Raw genomic sequence first — 23,616 nt, 5'->3', positions numbered from 1 at the left:
GAGTTAATCACAGGAGATGATTTTGCATCTTGGGTTTTACATTCACCTCCATTGTTTGCAATTCCTTCTGAGATGCTGGGAAGGAGCAATTTCTTCCTTTTTTCTCTTTAAAAAGATCACGTCCTTTTCCACTCAATACATTTTCCAGGCCCCCATTCTCCTCCTATTTCATGGAGAGCTGAACAAAATGAAGTTGTTTATGATTGACCCCATTTCGAAGGGTTTCAGTGACACACATTGGGGTGAGGACACTTTGAACATTCCGCTTAAATTCAAAAGGGATCATTTCCTTTAATTGTGACAACAAGGTTTGACTTGGGTGCCTTTTTCTTCCTGCAGCTTTTACTGTTCTGAAAAGCACCATCGGGTTAATGCCGGAGAATACAAACCCACCCTCTCCCTTAACCAACTGCAGGGAACCCAAATGGAATCAGTGCTGGAAAAAGAAAGAATTACAGACCTATTTCTGGTTATATAAAGGGAAGCTTTTCATTTTTTAAGTAGCTAAACTTTATTTAACCTGGCAATCCTTTGCATTACAAGTATGCCCCTATTTGCTGCCAGGGAGCATCTGTCTTGGGTACCAGTTTAACAGGCGGCTGTGTGTCCAAGTGGATGTACAGAGCTTGTAGAACACCTGATATGCAGGAATAAGCACAGAAGCTCAAGAGATTATTTTATTTTTAACAAACCTTAACAGACCAAACCAAAGGAGCAGAGAATTGCTCAGCTGTGTGTCTTACTTATGTCAGGTATGTTTGAACAAGGCCATTTTCCCCACCAGCTTTCTGCTGTTCCAGCCAGCAGGAATGAAATATCCTACAGGCATTTCCGCAGCTGGTGTAAATTGCTATAGATTCACTCATATCAGCACAGCTTTGATAATTTACACCAGCCAAAGATCATCTCCTGTGTTTGGAGCTCCACCAAGCATTACAAGGGACACAAGCAGGATGTTGACGCCCGATGACTTGTACCCATGTGTCCTGGTTTGAGGTAAAACAGAACCAATTTTCTGATTTGTAATTTTACTTTTTAGCTGGGCCTCTCCTAACTGACTAAAGTCTGAAATTAACAGCATGTTGTTCAGACACTATTCACTCTGAGTGATAAGACCTGATTATGCCAAGGAATGGTACGCACAGAGGCTCTTGCTTAGACTTATTGCTAGAACAACCAAGGTCAGCTAATTTCGCTGTTTTGCCCCATTAGAGGGTCAGAAGCAGAGAAGCGTAGAGGGGTCCCACCTGCAGGGAGGAGCAGACGGGACAGGCGACCCAAAACTGACCAACGGGGTATTCCATCCCACGTGCACCACGTTCGGTATAAAAGCTGAGGGATCAAAGGGGCAAGGGGCTCGCTCTCTTTCTTCAATAGCCGATGTCTGAGGAGGACCCTGTCTGTTCGTCTGCCTTTGATCCCAATCCGAGCATTCCTGACTCTAGTTCCGGAATTCAGCTCCTGTCGGTCGCTGACTCCAGTCTGGGACTTTCCCTGTGTCTGCTGGTGACGCGATCGTCATCCTGGGAGCTGGATACGGTTTTGTATATATTGTATACATTTTTTTCCTTTAATTTTCATTATTCTATTATTATTTACTATTTTTTTATTTATTATTATTTTCATTAGTTTAGTTCTTTTTCTAAACTCTTATATCTCCTTATCTCTTTCCCTCCTCTCTGAGGAGAGAGGGGGGGTAAGGGCCATCTGTCGTTCTGCTTGGCCAATCCGGCCAAAACCACGACACCATGGGTGAAGGGGATGGTGAGCACTAAGTAAATGCAAATGAGGATTAGCAAAAGCAATTATGAAAAACAAGTAGTGGAAATAATGATTCATCAGGAATTGAATCAGATGTTGGGCCCAGTCCTGCACTCAGTGCATTTGGTGACAGCAGTGAGGATGCTAGCCCTGTAATTTTTAAAGCTATTTAAATGCAAAAAAATGCCCAGTGCTAGTTTTGCAACACCACCTTTTTTAGTCTACCCTAACTACCCCTACCCCGTGAACACTTCAAGGGCCCCATCCATGGGGGTGTGCAAGGTCAGGTTGGATGGGACTTTGAGCAACCTGGTCTAGTGGGAGGCATCCTCGGCCAGGGCAGGGAGGGTTGGAACTAGATGAGCTTTAAGGTCCCTTCCAACTCTAACCATTCTATGATCTTTCAGACAGCTCAGGACCTTGGGAATTGTCCGTGGCATCCTCCTCACCCCACACATACCTCTCTCCCTACCAAAACTTCTTCGAGTCAAGAAGAAACACTGTATAACGTGGAAGCCAGACAGGAAAAGCTGTGCGAAACTACAGCTTGCATCGAGCCAGAGGCCAGGCTGATTGCTAACAGTCCCTCTGAACCAAAATGCCATAAATATACCTGCATATATTATTTCTCAGCAGGTCTCAGAGCACTTTCAATATGCTTTAGAAAACACTGGCAATGTCAACAGTATCCCCATTAATAGCTGGAAAGCATGGAGGCACAGAAATGCAGACGACCTTCAAGGTCATGTACTCCAGCGAGGCCAATGGATGCTCTCAGCTACCACCTCCTCCACCTGGAGGAAACACGCCAGGCATTACGCCAAGCACAACCCCAGCAGCCAAATGCCATGTCAGCTTTAGCCAGCACTAGAAGGTTGTCCTCTTCAGGTAGAGAAGATCAACAACAGGCATGCTTTGTATCTTGATCTAGAGAGAACCCGACTACCAGAAACACCCTCTCATGAGATAGTATTCCCATCGCTTTCACTGGGAACAGGATCAGATCTGAAGCTGGGGAAGGGCTGGGACAGAAACCTGACAAAGCCAGCGGACTATCAAACCCTGCGTTAAATCTCTTCATACTAATTGAGCAAAATGACCTTGCTCCATTAGAGCCAGTCCTCCGTCTGCAAAGTTTCATGTTAAAACATCACAATTAAAGAATAAAGTCAAGCGTCAAGTGAGTCACTACCATACAGATGAAATAAGAACGCTCTACTTGAATCCCCCCACCCCGCTCCAGGGTCAGCAGCCAAGACATCCCTCCATCAGCTGCAAACTTCCTGGATTGCCAGTGAAATCACAAGCAAAAAGCCAATACAGTGTAGGTTCCCCCCCCCCGCCCCCCGCAGTGTTCAAAGCATTTTGATTCCCCCAGCAGTTTGATTCCCACAGGCTGTAAATCCACCACCCCCTTAAATAACAAACCTCTGCCAGAAATACGTTAACGCTACGCTGACACACCGCATCTGCCTGGCTGGTTTAGCTCTGCCGAGACCTTTGCGAAGGGGCCGTGCTAGGTTGTGTACTGGGAAGAATTCATGTTACTCCCCCTTGAATTAGGAGAGCTGGCGAGGAAGGGTTGGTCATATGGACTCGGTTTTTTTGCCTACCAACAGGTCAGGCAGAGGCAGGTGAGCCTCCCTGAGGGAGAAACATGGGCCTGAATATAACAAGGGAGGGGTTTCTGGAATAATCCTTCATGTCACAAAGCGACTGGTGAGGTTATACTGATGAGCAAACTTCACAGGATCACCAAAAACCGGGCTCCCTGGAGCTTCCTCACCTCCTTATATTTCTTTTGATGGAGCTAAGGGTCTAACCAGGATCTTCTCAAGGACCTAACCCATCTTCGCAGCCCCCAGGTGCAAAGCTGCCTGGGAGAACTTCTGGGAAGGAGAAGGAAGAACATCCATCAGGATACCCAGGCCCTTACAAGAAGAACATGGTACTATGCTAGACAGACATGGACCATACAGCAGCCAACAGCAAAGTGGCCAGTGCCACCAAGACACTCAGCACTGGGCTACCAGTGCAACCAGCGAAGCAGGGTCCCTGCTGCTGCCACACGGATTGTGATCGCTGATGAAAAGAAAACTTTGCTCACAGGCTACCTCAGCTTCACTACTCAGTCCCTTCTTCATGGTCAAATTATTCCTTGGTCAGCAAGGCCCAGTGTCACCAAAGCTGTGGGTAGGCCATGGGAAAGACAGAACTACTGTTCCTCTTCCAGCTCCATTCCTACTTAATAGTCCCGAGGGTCACAGTAATTCTGGAACGAAACCCCAGGCAACACTCTGCCATCAAAGACAAGAAAAAGCCCGGCTAACCGAGAGTAAATCAAGGGCAGCAATTGAAATGCAGTTTTCCAGCAAAAAGCCAGAACATAAAGATAGCAGAGAGAGTCCACCATAAGATAAAGATGATTCAGGGGAGGCAAAATCAGTAGGGAAAGGGGCAGGGGGAAATCCAATATTCAGAGCTTGAATCACACAAAAAAGTAAACAGACAAAATATCTATATTTTTTCTTTACTTAGCATAGCAGAAAAATGATACAAAAATAGAGAATATAATCTCACCAAAGCCAGTGGAGGACGGCCATAAATTATAGCTGACAAATAGCCGAAAACAAAGTCAAACAAGGAGATCATTTGCAGGAGAATTTCAGATGACTCTGTGGGTCACCTCAATCTCCAGCAGTTAAGGAAGAAAAGGAGGGTACAGAGGAACTAAATTATTTATGCCCATCAAGCTTATCTGTCACAGAGCTACACCTTTCCTGCCATAGTGCATTTCTGGGATTAACGATCAGGCGCTATCTGTAACTGGGTATAAGAAGAAAAGCTGAAGTGATTTCATTATTTGGAAAAAAAAAAAAGATGTATCACCCAGCTCAGCTAACAAACACTGAATTTCAGAGGAATATCTTCCTGAGCCACTGAAAAGATGCACTTTGTGATAACTAAAAAAGTTAAGCACTACAGGATAGCGAGAATGACTTCTCTACCGAAAAGTGCATCCAGGAATGACAAGTGAGTTAGCATGGTGCCGATGCCTGATAAACTAATTAAGATGCTAATTAAAAGCAGAGCGCTTTCCCATCTGGGGTTCACAGTAGAGACAGGCTATAGCCAGAACAAGTCTCACCAGGGAAAGGGATGGGTGAATAAAGAAGGCAATGCAAGAGCACTGATTGATAAGTTAGATTTTCATGGTGTCTTTGAGGAGACCCTTCACAAGTGGCTCCTGAAGAAACCGAGTAGTCATGGGAAATGGCAAAGAAGCAAATGAGTTCGGGAGGGGATAAGGAGGAGAAATAAGCAGGCAGGTTCATTAGGGCTATTTCCTCACCTTACAAGACCAGTTCCCCATGCTGATCCCTGGTTTATCAGCCTAGAAAACAGGCTGAATGAAGAGGGGTTAAAAGCCCCTCTCCCTTCCCCAAATTATTACCAAAGGAAAGCTGGGAAAACTTCAGAGGAGCAAGTCAACAGCAGCTGTTGGCTAGTGGTAGCTACTGCCAAGCTGACAAAAGTAGGAAAAAAAAAAAATCCCATTTGTCCACCCACCAGCATGGTCGGCTCCCACACAGGAAGGGGTCTGGGCAGCTCAAGGACAACCCATGCCCAAAAATGGGTGAGAGCGACCTGGAAATAAAACAGCTTAGTGATGTGCCCCATGTGGAATAAGGCTTGTAAACCCAATCTATCCCCATAGATGCCAGTGCTGAGAATGGTACAGGGCCTCAAAGGGACAAGAGGAAAGCCTTCACCTTAAAAAGGCAGAGCAAGCAGGTGACAGAATAAGTCCCAGCTTTCACTTTCTCCTTTCCAAGAAAACTCACCAATTAAAAAGCATATGGAAGCTGTGAAATGAAGGACTGGAAAGTCAGTGATTGCCAAAGTTTATGCTGGGTAATCTTAACTCAGCCTTCCTGGATGCTCATCCCATCCAGGGAATAGAGCAGGTGTCTGCAAGGAGGGGGAGAAAGCACGCGTTTAAGGGTAATCTTTGTGTGTTTATCTTTGCAGCCCTTCATGTTTATTTTTGTTTGGGTATGGACAGACTTGTTAGAGGAAATGATTTAAAAGACACCATATAATTGCACAAAAGCACATGGTGTTTCATTGCTATAATCCTCCCATAAAATACATCACTCCATGCGCCATCACCACAGGGCTGCCACAAAAAGCCTTCAGTGCAAACTGCAAAGGCTCAGCCCACCCTGCGCAGTCCCCATGCTGGCTTTCAGCTCGCTCACGATGGCACTGAAGGGCACTTGGCTTAATACAGGCCCTGTGCAACCAGCTCTCCCCCAGACAGCGACAGCAAAGATCACTCAGACCATCCTGGGCTGCCTCAAAAGAAGCGTTGCCAGCAGGTCGAGGGAGGTGATTCTGCCCCTCTACTCTGCTCTGGTGAGACCCCACCTGGAGTACTGCGTCCAGTTCTGGAGTCCTCAGCGCAAGAAGGACGTGGACCTGTTGGAACAGGTCCAGCAGAGGGCCACAAAGACGCTCCAAGGGCTGGAGCACCTTTCCTATGAAGACAGGCTGAGAGAGCTGGGGTTGTTCAGCCTGGAGAAGAGAAGGGTCTGGGGAGACCTTATAGCCCCTTCCAGCGCCTAAGGGGGGCTACAGGAGAGATGGGGAGGGGCTCTTTATCAGGGAGTGTAGCAACAGGATGAGGGGTAATTGTTTTAAACTGAAAGAGGGGAGATTTAGATTAGATAGTAGGAAGAAATTCTTTACTGTGAGGGTGGTGAGACACTGGCCCGGGTTGCCCAGAGAAGCTGTGGCTGCCCCATCCCTGGAGGTGTTCAAGGCCAGGCTGGACGGGGCTTTGAGCAGCCTGGTCTAGTGGGAGGTGTCCCTGCCCAGGGCAGGGGGGTTAGGACTAAATGATCTTTAAGGTCCCTTTCTAAGCCAAACCATTCTATGATTCTATAACCATGCGTGGCACCAGTTGTGGTCACATCCTCATCAAGAGAGTTGGCACAGCTAAATATTCATTAGCCTGTAGCAGGAAAGAGCCACCAGTCCAGAAAAAGGTCTTGCAGAAAAGAAGCGGTAACAGTTGAGGTGGGTAGGGGCTTTTTGGATGGCTCTTCATCCCACTTCTCTTGCCAGAGCTGGGAAGTCACACTGTGCCCCTGGAGCTGAGACGTGAGTGCCACCAGCCCCAAGCGGGGCAGGAAAGGCACACAGGGACCATCAGCCCAGGCACAACAGGTCCTTCGGCACATCTGAAAAGCCAAGCAAAGCTGATAACACGGTATCATTCCCTATGGCCTGCAATCAGCAACGCAGGCTCAAAGCGAGCAGACTGCACAATTATCTAAATAGCAGGATGATACAGCATTATAAAAGATGCTGATAACAAGATTTTTATAAGTACTAGGGCACATTACTACTGCCCTTAAGATAGTCTCAAAAGGATTCAAATGACAGTTTGAGAGTCAGGGGTGCATTATTCCACCTGGAGTTATACCAGGGTCCCTTTCACCACCCCCTGAGGCATTTGAGACCAGTAATGCTTTGGAGAGGGCTCTACTGGTCCATGAGAAAGGATTCCTGCAGCAGTCCACCGGTGCGTAAGAAAAGCTCCATCCCAGCAAACTACTATATTGTGAAAAAAGTGGGTGGAGGGGGAAAGCAAAGGGTCATTTTTGGTTTCCACTGGCACCAATTATGCTTCTGGCACGTTTATATAATTTTTTTCCATAATCAAGATAGGGAAGTCAGGCTTTTCTTTTTTTTTAATAAACAAAGGCCTATAATGGGCAGTTTGTGCTGTGCCATGTCTGGAGCCTTCAGCTTATCAGAGCCATCACGGGACACAGATTTTTTTGTTCATTTTATCTGGGAAAAAAAAAAAAACAACACTGAAGCCCACAGGGATGGATGAGGTCCCTTTATCTCCAGCAGATACTGGATTTAGCATGTCAGCTTTGACTGGAGGTGACAAGGGGGCAGAGACACAGCAATTAGCAACCAAACAGCTTCTGCTGCCACCCCGAGCTCTGCTGGCAGACTCGAGCACTGGCTAGCAATTAAAAGTGCAAAGGGAAGCCAGTGATACCCATCTCCATCTGCGCATTTCTAGTCCTGAGAGAACCTACTTTCCCCCAAAGACGCAGCTCAGGGAATTTCCTTGGTGTCCCTCCCTCGCTCTCACGTATCCCCAGCCAGTTTAATGCTCAGCCTGGGACTCCCTGGAGCTGATCTGATGTTTCTCATGGTCCGATCTGATGGCCACACAGCCCCAGGCATCCAGAAACAAGCTGGCCTGGGGCCCATGTAGTCCTCTCCCTTCGGAGGGCAGGGACCAGGAGGGATGCAGTGGGGACGCTGGCGGAGGACAGCACCCCAGGCTCTGTCGGGGCTCGCCTCTCCCAGCCTCCCTCTCCCCGTTTATACATTACCGGGTAAGCAAAGATACTTGACAGCTGCAAAAAAGCAGATAGTTCTGCACGCCGTGGCTGTGTTTACGCAAAAGCCACTGGTTTATGAGGCACAGCTTAGTCAAAGCACACAAAGAAACACCCTGCAATATTTTTTGAAGAGGGTTTTTATTTTTTATTGCTTCGAGAAGCAAAAGGTTAGCTACAGAAATAGAGAGAACAAGGCAGCTTAACAAAACAACTGCTTCTTGTTTCTCTTATTCCACACCTCTTCTTCCATCCTCTTGCAAACCCCGTCCTCCCCCAGCTCCCACCCCAGGTGCTCTCCACACCTAGTGCCCAGGGACCTTCCTGCTCCTGTCACACTGTCAGCATGACAGACCCAGCAAGGAGCGCCCAGCACCTGCAAAAACGTGCAGCCGGGGAAGGGGAAAAGCCCCGCAGGGCACTCGTCACAGCATGGCCCACCAGCACAGCCAGGACAGCTCGGCTGGTATTTGTTTCTCCCCATCAGTGTGAGGGGAACAGAAGCGAGAGATCCTCCCTCCTCCTCCTCTCACCCTCCAGCCTTCTCCATTACCCAGGCTGCTCCCTCTGCCCACGCGCCTTCTGCCACCTGCAAACTTCACCAGCTTCGCGGCACAAGTCCTGGCCTGATCCTGCCCCACTTATGGCACAGACGCTTTCCCCCACCTTGCCCAGTACACACGCAGGTACGGATATGAAGTGAACCTGGAGTTTGCATCCCTGGTATCAGCAGGAGCCCTGCGGCATCTTAAAATCACTGTTGAATGCACGGTTCATAATGGACAGACAAACAGCATCCAGCTATCAAATCCTCAGCAGGAATGAGAGGCCAGTTAACCCCTGGTGAGTTGTCCCCCCAGCCAGCACCCTCCAAACCCGCGAGGCTGTGCAGCTCAGACCCAAGTTGTCACAAGGCCGGGGTGGCTGTGACAACCCAAGCTGTTCCCAAGGGACAGGGACCAGGCAGCACCCCCGGCCATGGCCCACAGCAGGAAATACTCGGGTTTTTGTTGCCATGGTGCATTTAAGAAAGTTGTTTGTCTCAGCTCCATTAGCATTCAGAAAATTACAAATAAAGAAAAAAAATTATAAAGAAAAAGAGTAGCAGCTCACAGGCTCCAGTTTGCAATACAGACTCATTTCCCAAGGGACAAACCACGTTATCCCGGTGTGGACAAGGAAAGAAACAGCTCCTGTCCCTACAGCATCCCACTGCCTTCATCTTCCCTCTGCAGGGCGCAAGTGGACAGGAGAGGGGAGGGAGTGGGCTCCATATCTCCCAAAAGAAAGGTGGTTTTTCCTGCCCAAATGGAAGGTGTTGAGGCCGTGCCTTTCCTCACTCTCATTCTCGAGACCATGTATGGCTCAAACGGGGAGCCACGCCGGTTTGAAGCCCATCACGCAGGGAAATCCAAGCTGGGGTCCAGAGCCGTCCCCGCTGGCTGCAGCTGAGTCGCGGAGGGCTGCCTTTCTTCAGAGGGTTTTACATGTTGAAGGTTTGAATTTATTGGCAAGGGAGTGCCACATGCAGGAGAAAAGATGCACACACATTTCTGGGAGTTGGATTCTCCCACTCATAGGGCTCAAGCAAAAAAAACAAAACACACAAAACAGGCTTGACAGAACAAATTAATTGAGCATGAAAAATTCTTTAAAAAAGTTATCTTTGACACACGAAAAATAGATAAATCCTTGCAGAAGATTACTTTAACAAGGCCAAAATTCCATCACAATGCTGAAGAAAGAAGGCACAGATAAGGCTTTAAAATTATGCGATGTTTTTATACCCCTAGGCACTGGGAAGGCAGCACAGTTCAGAGATGACGGCAGGGATCCTAGCCAGGACTCCTGAACTCTCCCAAGCTTTGGAGGATTGCTGCAACCAGAATAGAAACCCTCCATCCACAGTAGGTATTATAAACTGCTACAAATAAGTTGTATCATCTCCTGCCTTAATTTCCCCTTCCCATAATCAAGACAGTAGGACAACCCCACAACTGTGGATTTTCTTAAGATCTTGTCATGTTATGCAATATAATAAGTATTTGTGATGAGCGTTGTGCCCTGAAAACGGCATGAAGCAGCCATGGTGATCTGGGATGTAGCGTACGTCATTCCCACCTCCAGCTTTCCTGAGCTCAGGGATTTTAGACCCTCTCTCACATCCCTTCTTACTGGAAATAAAGCCCCGTGGCCCTACACCCAGACACCACGGACCTCTCCCCAGTAACTTAAGCAACGCTCCTTCGTCATGCTTTGCTGGTCTAGGGTTTCATCCCTGAGGGATGGGTGAGAGGTAGTTTTAATAGCACTGGGGTTCTCTTGTGACTTTAGACACACACACTTTAAGAAAAGCACAGGGGCACATGTATGTGTACCCCTCAAAAAAACCCCAAAACAACAACAACAAAAAAACACTCTGCCCCATCTCCTCAGCGAAGCTCTTCAGATTTTTTTTTTTTTAATGCACTCCTTCAGGATCCCAAAATCCTGCTCAGTTTTCCTGCTGTCCCTCCACCTTGCAAGAGGCTCTCTCCAGCTCGTGCAGGTCCAGTATTCAGGCAGGTTCTCCCCTTCCCACCAGTGCAGCACAACCCTGCTACCTGGAGATATCTCCAACACATCCCTCTCCTTTCCCCCTGGGGAATTTCCAGCCTCCCGCCCATGCCTCATCCTCCCAAACAACCTGCGTCAACCCAGTACCCTTCAGCACAGCCTTTAGCAAGTCCTTTTATTGTATTCCTGCTATTGCCAGAACAAAGACATTCCAGGTTAGCAGCGTCTGTGATAGTTTTGTAGCTGCTTTCAAGCTAGGCACATGTTATGACACTTCGCGTTTATATTTATGGATCTCAAAACATTTTACGTATATACTCCAGCCTCATTATACAACCAAGGACACTGAAGGGTACCGCCAGTGTAAAAGACTCATCCAAGATTCAAACAGCAAGACAGAGCAGACCTACGAGTGGAAGATAACTCCTCAGCTTCAGACCAAAAAAGAGCACCCAGGAACGGGCCGTACAAGTTATGCTATTGTATAGGCTGGAGTATATTGTGTAAACTGCGCCTAAGTATTCTTCCTGTGTCCATTTATAATATTCCTCCTTGCATTACAGAAATCCAAGGTAACTCATATCAGCCCAAAGCCTCCATCTCCACAGACCCAAGCGTGCACCACATGTGACCTTTGCATGCGTTCTAAATTTGTACTTCGAAATGCACATTGTATTTCGCTAGCCTCTTGTATGTGTTTTCCATAGACACAATGACACAAAAGCAGCAGAGCCTGCAAGCCAAGCCCTGGAAAGACGGTAGCTTTAAATAGCCTCTTTGTCTTGCTTTTCCTTGCTGAAATATTGCACGTTATTTAGAATTGAGTTTTAGTTTTTATCAGAGACCCAGAAATAGAGACAATAGAGGGCTGGGTGAATTTTAGCATCATTTTAGGACCTAAAGTTTCTCATTCCTTTCTGCCCTCACCTCACCTCGCCCTCCATTGCAGGATTTGTACCTGCATCCCGGGAACCACCAGTACACACTCCTCGAGGGGCTGGTGAACCCCTCGGAGCCATCTCAGCCAGAAAGGGAAGAGGTGCACAGAGAAGGTGGCACACGCGTGAGAAACTTCACCTCTGCAAATTGAGGGCAGGACTGTAAAACCAAAGCTCTATCCTTGAAGGGGGAAAAGCTCTGCAACTTTAACAGACTTCAGGCTGGTACCCAGATGAAGTCAGAAATAAAAGGGTTTCTCAGCGCTAAATTAATGGGAAAACTGTCAAGAGAGTAACAGAAGTTATAAACATTTATGTTGCAGTTCAAGGCAGGAGCAGGCATTTATAACCACGCTATTTGAATGCCAAACTCTGAAAACCAGATCCTTTATAGTCAGGGCATGTGGATGCTCCTTTTTAGGTATGTGTAGCAGCCCGCAGAGAAGATAAGCTGCTTGCCCCCAGTGAAGAGCCCCAAACAGGGCTGTAACAGGGTGACATAATGGGAGCACACCCACAAGGGCATTCCCATCTCCCCTCAGGGCTGTAATTAGTCACTTCATCTGGGTCCTAACACACCTGTCCGTGTTTTGTGCAGCAAATACATTTCAGGTTCCGTTCATTTCCTAATGTCCCAAAATGCAGCTGCAGGAGAAGTCAGAGCAATTTGTGGAGGGGAGATCTGTGCAGGTGTTTAACCCGAGGACACAGCCTACAGCAGTGGGTTTGCAGCAAGAGCAATGCTGGAAGGAGAAGGGCCATTACAGAGACTGAGCCAGATCACGCTGTGCAAGGAGAGAAAAAGGAAGCAAAAGGGAAAAGTCTTACGAACAAGCCCTGTAAACCTGCATTTCAGAGCCAGGCAGAAATAACATGTGCATCAGCCTCTCAAGTTTTTCCACTCTAAAGGGAAAAACCGCTCACTTGCGGCTGTTCACTAGGCTGCTAAGCCACAGATGAGCTACAGCGAGGTGCCACTGCGCTGTGTCCCCAGCTCCTCAGGACGGTCCCCTGCCCAGTGAAGGTCTGCTACGGAGCGAACCAGCCCACAGGGCACTTCGTGTTTGTCCCAGAGTAATGCAAACACCCGTCAGCAAACACCTGAACCACAATTAACCCAGATGTGCAAAGAGACATCACTACTGAGCATCAACTTTTCCTGAGCCTCCCAGCTCAGTGCAGCCGCAGGAGATGGGGCTGCAGGGAATCCCACACGCCCAAACCTCTGGGCTGATTTGGAGCAGCACCATGCATCGAAGAGGAAACACAACATGTAATTTCTCTCATTACCTTTGTGATAAATGCACATAAATGTTGTTCATTTATCAGTAAAAAAATCCACCTGAGGCTATCGCGTACAGTACAGTCCCAAGACACTAAGCGAGCTGAGCTCGGCACAGTCTACAGCGTTTTGCAGAGTGCTAAAGTGCAGTTCTGCAGAAGCGATTTGTTAATGAGAAAACGGACTCTACGGTGTGAAATGAAAGCATCTTCGAGTAAACCATGCTTAACATGAAGAGAATGTGCTATTTTCCCCGCAGCTAACAGAGCCTGCCTAGAGCCTAATGTGGGCAGGTTAACTCAGAAATGTAACCACCGTTAATCCATGCGTGACGGGCAATGCAAGCAAACCCAGTTCATGCAGGAATTTACTGTGGTACAGAATATTTTGGCAACTGGGTACAGCAACTCGGAGTAAGAAGCACAATGGTAAGGACCATAAACATACGTTAATAAGTTCCCAGCTGTGGGCATCTCAAGATACCAGCCAAACATTACATTTAAATCTGCAAAACAGAGCCAGCTTTGCCTCTGCTCACCATCTGCAAAAGGTAAGGGACAGGCTGAGCCCTGATCTGCTGCTCCACAGGCTGAGAGAGGTGTGCAGCAAGGGAAGTGCTAAGCCCCATGTCCACCTAGGAACAGAAGCCCAGGGCAGTGCAAAGCCCAAGGGAATGCTTTCTTGAGGGTTTGGCGCCACCTAAGCTCAGAAATGGTCTCATTCATCCTTCCGCCTTCATCTCGGAGCAGAAGGAAAACAAAACCTTTTGATAACAAGGTCTTCTTGCTTCTACAGCACCAGGTCTTTCAGGAGAACCTTCCACAGAAGGAATCTGGAGCTTAAAACCAACAGAAGGCCAGAAAAGACACTTTTGGAGAAACCCAAGCACTGAAGTAAGGTCAGACCCACCGAAGAGATGGGGGACTTCAGAAAGGTTGTAGGGGGTTTTCCTGTAACTGCACAGATTGCAAGAACTCCCTTGCCACATTTCAGGGAATTCTTCGTAGTTCATTGCTATCCAGTTGAGTACTGTGTTCAGGAAAGATTTTCACAAATTGAAAGTTCAACTGTCCCAAAGTTGCAGGAAGACCAACACAGGATGGGCAACTGGTGTCCTCAAAAGCCCTTGCAAGATGGTCATTGGACTCAAACAAGTCTCAAAGACCTGATGAACCACAAGGTAAAGGTTCAGAGGTACTCAGAGTTAGTTACTCACTGGCAGACCACGCGCACTGACAACAAATCCCACAGGTGGGCAGGACAACACCTGCAAGCTGGAGAGAAGCATGGAGATACAGGGTTAGAGAGGGCTAATTGAAGGATGGGGAAGGAAGGACAGAAGCTGAATTCATCAGACATTGCTGCTGTGGAGGAGCTGCTGACCAAATGCAGAAAGACTAGGCAAGACAAGAGGGATGTACACGCCTGCCAACATGTGCAGTCATTTCTGTGATCTACGTATGAGTACAAGGAACATATCCATCACTCCAGACCGACAGCCAAAAAGTAACTCAGCACAGCAAGTAACTCAGCACTGCAATTTGATTTTACACTCAAAGGCCATTAACAGAGTTCAGTCAGGGAATGATTGGCCAATACAGACATAAGTGAACTTGTATTATGCAAAGAAAACTTTCAGCGACTTTTGACCCTGTTGAGCTGCACAAGGTGCAAATAATTCAAAGGTTTTCCCACACTGAGAGACTTCCCACTGTTCAGAAGGACGGACATTGCTCCTGGAGGGGACTACATTTGGTCAGTTGTTCTGAAGGACGATTTAGACAAAACAAGGAATAAAAAAAGAAAGGTGACAGTGGAGCCAGAAGGTCTCCTTGGACTCCCACTGAAAGGAACACTTCTTTGGATCAAAAGATAATTACTCCTTGGAAACTTCCCTGTCCGTTGCGAACTTTTCCAGGAGCTGAAACAGACCCTGAGAACTCCAACCATCCTGTAGAGATCTCAGGCAAACTCTGAACCAAAACGTCTCATTAGGGCATCAGCCCCCAGCCACGTCCGCCTGAAACCGTCCCAGGCAAGCGTCAGCGCATCATAATGCCAAGGCAGACACCCACACTCTGAGTGGAAGATTTAAACATCCGTCCAGATATAAGAAGCACTCACACTATAAGCACAGCTAAACCATCACAAGACATCAGCATCTGTAACTTGTACTGGCTCTCCAAGGGAAAGGAGCTCACCTTGTGCACAGGGCATGCACACATGTGGACATTTAAGGAGCAAGAACTCACTCTCAGCTGTGTCCTCATCAGAGGAGATTTGCTCTCCTGGGGACCAGCTGCTGCATGGTTATTTGCTCCTCTTTTGACCAGCTCAATCCCTTAGGCAACTTGTGTTAGGCAACAGTGTCCTTTCCCTGGCATTTTTTCCAGCTTCCCCCGCTCCTCCGGTGCGGTTAGGGAGTAGCAGTGCTGACTTGTTAATCCTGGCTGCCCTCTAGTGACAGAAGCCCATCACCGGTGCCTTTCTGTCCACCCGGGCCTCTCATAGCCAGGACCAGGGCACCTGAGGACAACCCATCTGACCCTCCTACAGAGCCTGAGCCCCAGCTCTGAGACTCTGTGTGAGAGACATACAAACCAGTATTTCTAAATTGACCCTCATACCTCAATGACAGCTCCAGCTTTTAAGGATTTACTGATTATTTTTTTTTTAAATCCCACATTCCTCCTTTCTGCCCAAACACTGGTACCTCAAACACAGCTAAGAGGAAAAAAAAACAACTCTCGGTCCCCTCTGCCAGCAGAACCAAAAATTCACAGCAGTGGGTGGAAGTAGTCAAATTTTTCCCCAACATTTTCTGGGTTTTATAAACATCCTAGGACCAACGTGGGCTTTGGCCCCAGCGTAAGAATACTTTACTCAAGTGATTTCAGTGAAGGCTACGGATGAGCAAAGTTCCTAGCCACAGCAGTTACACACTTGCTATTAGCAAAATTATATATTCCCCTTCTCATCCCAGAGAGATTAGCCCTTCCAGTGGGGATTACGCTACATCAGAACTGCAGCAAATCAGGTATTTCCACCAACCCACCAAACTCCAAGTCCTACTGCAGCCGGAGCATACACGAGCTGTTGGCCAGAGCATCTCTCTGCAGTTTTCTGTGCAGATTGAGAATGGTGTCATCAGCACAGGATCCCAGCAGAAGGGGTGCTCAGCACCTGGGATTTGTTCACATTTGGTAATCCCTGAGATCTCCCTACCCCTAACAGAGACCAGGCTGCAGCACACAGCCCCATGGAAGGTGGGTGGCTTATGCATGGGGCACAGCTGAAGGGCATATCAGCAATAGGAAAGGTATAGAAATCAGGTTGAGTTTTTGGAATTGGGACACAGGTGGGGCTGTTGGCTTTGGAAACTGATTTCTCTGATTTCTCATGACTATACTGTGCAAATGGAGAAATTACTTCACATTGAGAGCAAGCTGAAATTTTTATATATCCTTTCTCAGTCCTTGACAGTTAATTCCACCTTGGTTCAAATCCTTGTATCCAATACTGGAACTATCACCAAATGCATTTATTTACCTTCTCTGTTAAGCAAACAGGAGTGCAACAGTAACCACTGACATAATGTATTATTGAGGTCTGACTTGCCTGGTAGAGCATTAACTTCAAAAATGTTATCTCAGGTACTGTTTTGCAGAACTGGCTTTATAATCAAACACTCAATGTTTAGATTTCAAAACAAAAACCAACATTAGGGAGCACAGTTATGCATCAGTTAAAAATAATCTTCCATTACACAGCAAACATGTAAATCTGATGGTGACTAACTACCCCAAAACCAGACACAGCATTAGCAGCTCCCAGGAGAAAGAAACACAAGAAACACGAGAACCCACTATGGCAGAACATTACCTGCACCCAAAGCAGTCATTAGGAACACAATCAACCCTTAACCCAGGGGGGCTGGCAGAATAACAGAGGTCCTCCCTTAATGTACATACACTCCTGAACTCAATACTGCCCCACGCACCTGAGAGCAATAGCCAGTAGGAAACAAGGCTCAAAAGTAATTTGTTTGGTTTTGGTGTGGGATTTTTTTTTTCCTATGCCCACTGCCTGCAATTACCTATTTCCTGAAGTGAGAAGTATTTACTGCAGATTTAGACACCCAAGCCCTACACTGCATTGCCCTATATCCCTTTTTTTTTCCTGCAGTAGGCAGCTCTCAGTGTGAACCTGCTCAACATGGGACAGCTGGATCTCTGCAAATGCACTTGCCATTCAGGAGAGAGGAAGGCAATGCAACCTCGTGCTCCAAAGGTTCCTGGCACAGCCCCAGAAGGACCTTTCCCTCCCCTCCTTACCACACACACCTGTGCAGGGGCTCAGGCAAGACCATCTGGCAGCACAGCTTCACAGATTACCCTGCTGCACGTCACACTGCTGAAGTGACACATTAAGTAAATGACAACGCTGTCATACTTCCAGTAGCAAAATATTTTGGGTTTCCTCAAAGGGAAACAAAACTAAGTACTTAAAGCTTTTTGAAAGAAGTCAGCAAACCAGATCAAGCTATAAACGCCTGAAAAATCAGTCAAATTTCTTTAACATCGCCATTAAGAATCAGGTGTGAAGAATGACGTTTTATTTAAAAATGAAACTGTAGTAGGTCACACACATCTGAAAAACAGTATGCAGATCCCAAAGGCCTGAAGCCAAGGAGAGGTTGGCAAGAAACAAGTTCAGTCTTGTTGAAACTCAGTACTGTACAGCAATACTAGCAACCACGATGATGCTTCAGGTTAGCTTACATGTTACCCAAGACTTTTCTTATTGCCACCCAGGATTATTTGTATTCTGAAGCGCTGGCACCTCGTACCGGTTGGCTGAGTTCAGTTATCGGCTCCCTTCAAATCCAGCCAACCAGGCTGCCGACTGTTGGACTTTTTGGACACGTACAAGACACATAAAAGGCAACAAGAACCTGACACCCTGCTTGCACAGCCAGCGCGAACCCATTTGTTTTCCCAGGTCTTGTTTTCCCAGCCTGTGAGCTGGGATTGGCAGGCGATTTTGGAGCGAAGGACTTTGAATTTGAGCGGGTGGATTTGGCAGGACAGCTGCCTGGGCAGTAACCGCAAAGGATGAAAGTGCATTTGTTGCCACAGCTCTTGCTTGGGGCGGGGGGGGAGAAAAAGAAACCCCCCAGACGGCGATCTCTGGATCCCGTTAACCAGCGGGGATGAAGGCAGGGGCTCAGACCACCGGGTAACTCCCCGCTCCCTCCGGCCCGACCGCGACTCACACGGTCCAAGCATTTTACCTGCCACCTCCGTGCATGTCACTTCGCGTGTCACCGCTGCCACTGCCGCACCCTCCCCACCCCGAGGGACACGGCACGGCGGCCCCTCTGTTTTTTCCCCTCAAGCCCGCAGCACAGGGATGCGCTCCCCGCATACGGCAGCCCCGGCGCTGCGGGAACGGCCGGGACGGGTCTGTCCCGTTCCGGAGGGGAGAAGGGACGCGCCGACCCGCACTTACCTATGCCGGTGGCGGCGGCGCCGCGCAGGACGGACTCGGCGTTCCCCATGGATGGCCGGACGGAGGGGAGCAGCGGGGCTCGGAGCGGAGCAGGGGTCGGTGCGGACGGGCGGCAGCCGGGCAGCACCGCGCTCCCGCCGCGCCGCCGATTCGAAGCTGCCGCCCGCCCCGCCCCTCGCCACCACAGCCAATCGCCGGCCGCGGGCGGGGCAGAGGGGCGGGGCAGGGCGGGGCCAGGCGGGGCGGGGCCCCCGGCTGCGCTCCCGGGGCTGCGGCGGTGCCTGCGCCCCGGCTGCCCGCGGCAGCCCGCGAAAGGAGGTGTCCGCACCCAGGCACCCGTCTCCGCTGCAGGAGGTGCCTGCGCCCATGGCAGCTTGCAGAAAGAGGTGCCTACACCCATGCCCCCATGTCATCCCATAAAGGGAGGTGCCTGCACCCATGGCAGCTTGCAGAAGATGCCTGCAACCGTGCACCCGTGTCATCCTGCAAAGGGAGGTGCCTGCACCCATGGCAGCCTGCAGAAAGAGGTGCCTGCACCCATGCATTCATGTCATCCCTCAAAGAGAGGTGTCTGCACCCATAGCAGCTTGCAGAAGATGCCTGCACCCATGCACCCATGTCATCCTGCAAATGGAGGTGCCTGCACCCATGGCAGCCTGCAAAGGGAGGTACTTCGCCCATGCACTCCTGCCAGTCGGTAAAGCCCAGGTGTCTGTGGCCATGCCCCCCTGCCAACCTATAAAGGCAGTTATTTTCACACCTGTACTCGCACCAGTCTATACAGGATAGTTGTCTATGCCTGTGCCAGCCCAATGGTAGTCTCAGATGCTACACACTTTGAATTAACAGACTATGGGCACAAGGCAGGAGGAAGGGCTTCTCCATGATCCCTGGACAACGCTGATAAAAGTAATATAAAGACTCTGATAAGTCTTTAAAAAAACCCAAAACACAGTACTAGTGCAGACTAGTGGTCCACTTGCAGTAACACTCCTCAGTGCACAGCTGTGCTCTGAGGCACGGTTACTTCTAGGAAAGGGCCAAGAGCAGGAAAAGGCCCCTATCACATAACAGGGTGAAGATTTCTTCCCTATCTCAGACAGCGTGTGGTCCTTTTGTGCCCACAAAGCTGGGAGATTTATGATAGAGATGAGTCCCACTGCCCCTGGAACACCGTTACCCGTTATCTCATTTGCCGGTACATTTTGCATAGGACTGATATGGATTTCAGAGGAAGTAAATGAGAAAAACAGAAGGCTTGAGATTCATGAGTGTTTCTACTGTTACAGGAGCCCAGCCACCCCGGGAATAAGAGAGAGAATGAAGGAAAATGACAGTAGGGAGGCCACCATTTATCACAGTGCTGATTTCCTCTTCCACAGCTGCATCCAGAATATCATTACTGGGTGCCAGCAGCTTTGAATTGTTTAGATGCAGATTAAGACACATCCTGCCCTGAAAACCATAGACAAAATAATGGGAACATGATGTGCAGACAAGCGTGTTGCTGCTTCGAGCCTGGGAACGGGCTGAGTCCAGGAGAACAGCAACAGTGACGCCTTTGCAGGAGCTCTGCTGCCTTCGCTCCTCCCCAGCATCCCAGTGCCTCTTATCCAACACCACGGTTATGTGTTGAGAGCTCTGCTGAGGAAGGAAGGGATGTCTTGCTTGAGTGTGAGCAGGGGAGTGATTGTGACATGTGGATACTCCTTATCTAGCTGCTAATGCACTTTTTATCTTCTCCGTTAGGTGAGAGCAATATGGCGAGGGCTCTAGTGCTTGAGCAACCTTCAAAGCGGCCTTCTGAGCCGATGGTGCTATCCTCACACACGGCAGTTTATAGCCACCTCATCACCAGGTCTTGGGTCATTAGTGTGGCTTGGGTTTCTAATAATAACCCTTGTAACAACAATAATAACAGCAGCACAATGCAGAAGAACTGCTGAGTGTTCGCAGTAGAACCTGAGCAAGTCGGGACTGGCAGCAGGACGCAAGCCGCAGCCCCGAGTAACGCCAGCCGTTACAACAAAAGGGCACCGATTTCTCAGACTTTCTCAAAGCAAAAGGGAGGAGACGTCTTGCTCTGTTTGTTCCCAGAAAACACTTAGACATACTCTCATTCCTGAGGAGGGCGCGTAGCACACGCAGCAGCTTTCCCAGCCCTCTAATAACTGGGAAGTCACTTCCCCCTGAGCAGGTGCAATGGGAACCTGACTGCAGAGGCAGCACGTGCAGAATTCCCCACTGACAGGGAATCAGCCCAGCGCCCCGGAAAGGGGCCCCGCAGCCAGGCAGTTGACATGCTCAGCACACATCTCATTTTCTCAACCATCAGTACTCAACCATCTTGTTTTCTGCAGTTGCGCCAGGATCACAGCCCCTGCTGTCCCAGCAAGAATATCCCAACCCATAAGAGCAGCCTCCTTTTATCTAAATCTTCTCCCACCCCTGCTTGAGCAGCCGCCGGGCTGCCCCCGGGAGGAGGAGGAACCGCAGGCAGGTGACACTGTGTCACTCAGCCGGGCACTCGCTGTCAGAGGAGGTTGAAGGGAGCCCAATAACTTGTGCCGAGGGGCAGAGAGAGAAACCCTGAGAGGACAATGCAGGGGGGTCATGCATCTCCTTCCCACCGAGCTCCTGCTGACCACTGCCCGGCCCCTCTGGGACAGGGCTCTCGGGAGGCATTGCCTCGTCTGCCGGTCACGGCACAGAGCTGGGGTTTGGAAGATGATGTTGACAGAGGTTGTCTGTTTTCTTGGGCAGCTGTTGTCAAATTGCTTTAATCCCTTTGTGCCACTTCCCCCCATTAAGGGGGGATAATGCTGCTCAGGAAGGTTGCGTGGCTGGTGTTTAAAACAGGCCTTTAATGTTCGATAGTGTCTCGAGCAGGCAAAGGGCTATCTAGCATCACGTTGCCCAAAATAGCCCCTGCATAATCTTGTACTGTTCCTGTGTCAGTGTCGTGCTTTGGACAAAGGCCTGATGAGGCTAAATTTTCATAACATTTTTTCAACAGTTACAATATCACAAAGAGCACAGATTTCCCAAGCAGATTTGGAGCCAAATGCATCAATCCTGACCTGAAGAAAGCCTTTTTTATTCTTCCATGCTTATTCAAGCTATGAACCTTCTCCTGTTGCCAAGAAGCAGTCGGGCTAGCAATGACCATGGTAATGATTTTTTTAAAAACACGAACATCTGTCTCCCCTGGGAACCATGCTGATGTTCACCAGCTCATTTCACGCCAAGACCACCAAGCAGCTGTCAGGCAGCGCTAACCCTCAGCACGTGTTATTGGACTGGAACCAAAACCCTTCAGCAAAGGACGCTTTAGCTGCCATAAACTCTCACACCTCAGCTCTAGGGACACAGCATCTGCATCACGAGTCGGTCGGCCGGCACAGCTGCGTGGTGCAGCCCACAGCTTTCCCAGCAAGAAGTGAGGAGGAAGACGCTGCTCTGCAGTCCAGCCCCACGCACACACCCTAAATTGTTTCTGCAGGGGTAGGTCCAGTCGGGGCTGGGTGAGCCTTGGCTTCACGGCTGCAGAGGCATGGAGGAGAATGTCATCCTTACCTCAAAAGCTAAGCACCGGTCTAGGCACAGACATCAAAGAGAAGTTATGCGAGGCCACGTCCCCCAAGCAACAGGACAGTGAATTACTTCAGTGGGCAACAAAACATGCCCTTTGCATTCCTCTCCTCTCCCCGCAAGCCCTTGCTCTGGAAGCACTGGAAGAATAACTCAATACACTGAAAGAACAGAAATGAGAGCAGCCCTTACACCCGCCGAGCACTGGAGCTATTGCCCAGGGCACATCTGGGCTCAGCCTGGTCCCAGCAGCTGCATCCAGTGCAGGAGCGTTGCCAGTCCTCAGGTGCCTGTGCACTGTCAGGCAGTTATAGAGAAGCCCTCAAGATTCCCTGTCCCCTTGCGCTGCCGGAGAGACACTTGCGCAGCAGCTGGGAAAGGTGCGGACACACAAGCGCAGAAAACACCCTGGCTTGAGCAGTGTGGAGTAGCAAGGATCAGGCCCTTGCTAACACAGGGATAGTTTTGGTTCTGTCAGAGTGTGATCCTGGAAAAAACATGTTTTCCTTTATGAAACTCTGATAATTGCAGTAATAGTAACCGTTTTATCAGCAGATCTCAAAGCACTCCACAAACCTTGGTCCCCAAACGGCAGAGCGCCCCGTCCCTGGGGAGCAGGAGGAATAATGTTTTCATCGGGGTCGCTCAGTGGCAGTCCGGGCACAAACCCCCACATTTCCCAATGCTCAGACTGGTTTTGTATCCTGCAGCGTTAGGGCATGCTGTTGCTCAAAACTTGGACGCTTCTGAGTGCCCACCCCACATTGAAGATGCTATTGAAGAGCAAAAGTTTACATTTAGTCACTTTACATTTTCCAGCAGACAACTCTGCTAAGGATCACTTGCAAAATGACAAAACTTTGTTCCTTCTGTGAAGAACAGCTGAGGGGTGTGACAGAGCAGCAAAGGTGCTGCTCCTGCATCCACCATCGCCTGAATCTTGACCTTCGATGACTTCACCAGGCAAGGTCCTTCCCCTAATTTTCCAGCATTTTCTCCCTTTGTAAAAAGCAGATAACAATACTGAATGCTCCCCTCAGGATACTGTGGGAATTAAACAGCCACTTACTGTCCGGAAAGTAAAGGGAAGATTAAAAATACTCTGAAAACACAGTCATAAGAACTGGATAGCTCAATTACACCATTGTCGTTGTTCTCATTACAGACGATATAACCAGTTAGGGACCCCGCCTTGTGCTGGTTCTGCATAGATATGCAGTAAATTACTCTTCTTTTAACTTTTTAGAGCCCTCGGTGAGCCGGGTACCTCCTCCGGCCCGCGCCGCGCCGGGCGCCGGCAGTGCTGGAATCACCCACTAGAGGGGAGCTTTTCCCTACAAACCACACGCCCAGCCCGAGCTCCAGGAAAAACTTTTCCAAGTCTAAACTGGGAGAGGGATTTGCAGTCATAGGTTTGCACCGAATACGCTGCCGGCCAGCGCTCTCGGTCGAGTGGAAGAGCTTCTCTGTCGGTTTGGTTTGTGTCACTTGGGAACGGGCTCGTTGCGTCTGCTGGTGGACACATCCACATCCCCAAGCTCTGCTG

The 23,616-nt window shown here is 49.0% G+C and overlaps 1 protein-coding gene across 1 annotated transcript in view; it reads right to left on the bottom strand.

Moving 5' to 3' along the window:
* Positions 1-18,543, bottom strand: part of NEURL1B (neuralized E3 ubiquitin protein ligase 1B) — a 141,982-nt gene extending 123,439 nt beyond the window's left edge. Inside the window, exon 1 of the mRNA XM_054217635.1 lies at positions 18,480-18,543. Coding sequence (XP_054073610.1) covers positions 18,480-18,528 — 49 coding nt within the window. The 5' untranslated portion in view covers positions 18,529-18,543. The remainder of the gene's footprint in view (positions 1-18,479) is intronic.
* Between the last annotated feature and the right edge of the window lie 5,073 nt (positions 18,544-23,616).

The sequence above is a fragment of the Rissa tridactyla genome, chromosome 11, assembly GCF_028500815.1.
Source record: "Rissa tridactyla isolate bRisTri1 chromosome 11, bRisTri1.patW.cur.20221130, whole genome shotgun sequence".
Taxonomy (NCBI): Eukaryota; Metazoa; Chordata; class Aves; order Charadriiformes; family Laridae; genus Rissa; species Rissa tridactyla.
The sequence above is the reverse complement of the archived record's forward strand: the minus strand, read 5'-3'. Positions and strand labels throughout refer to the sequence as shown.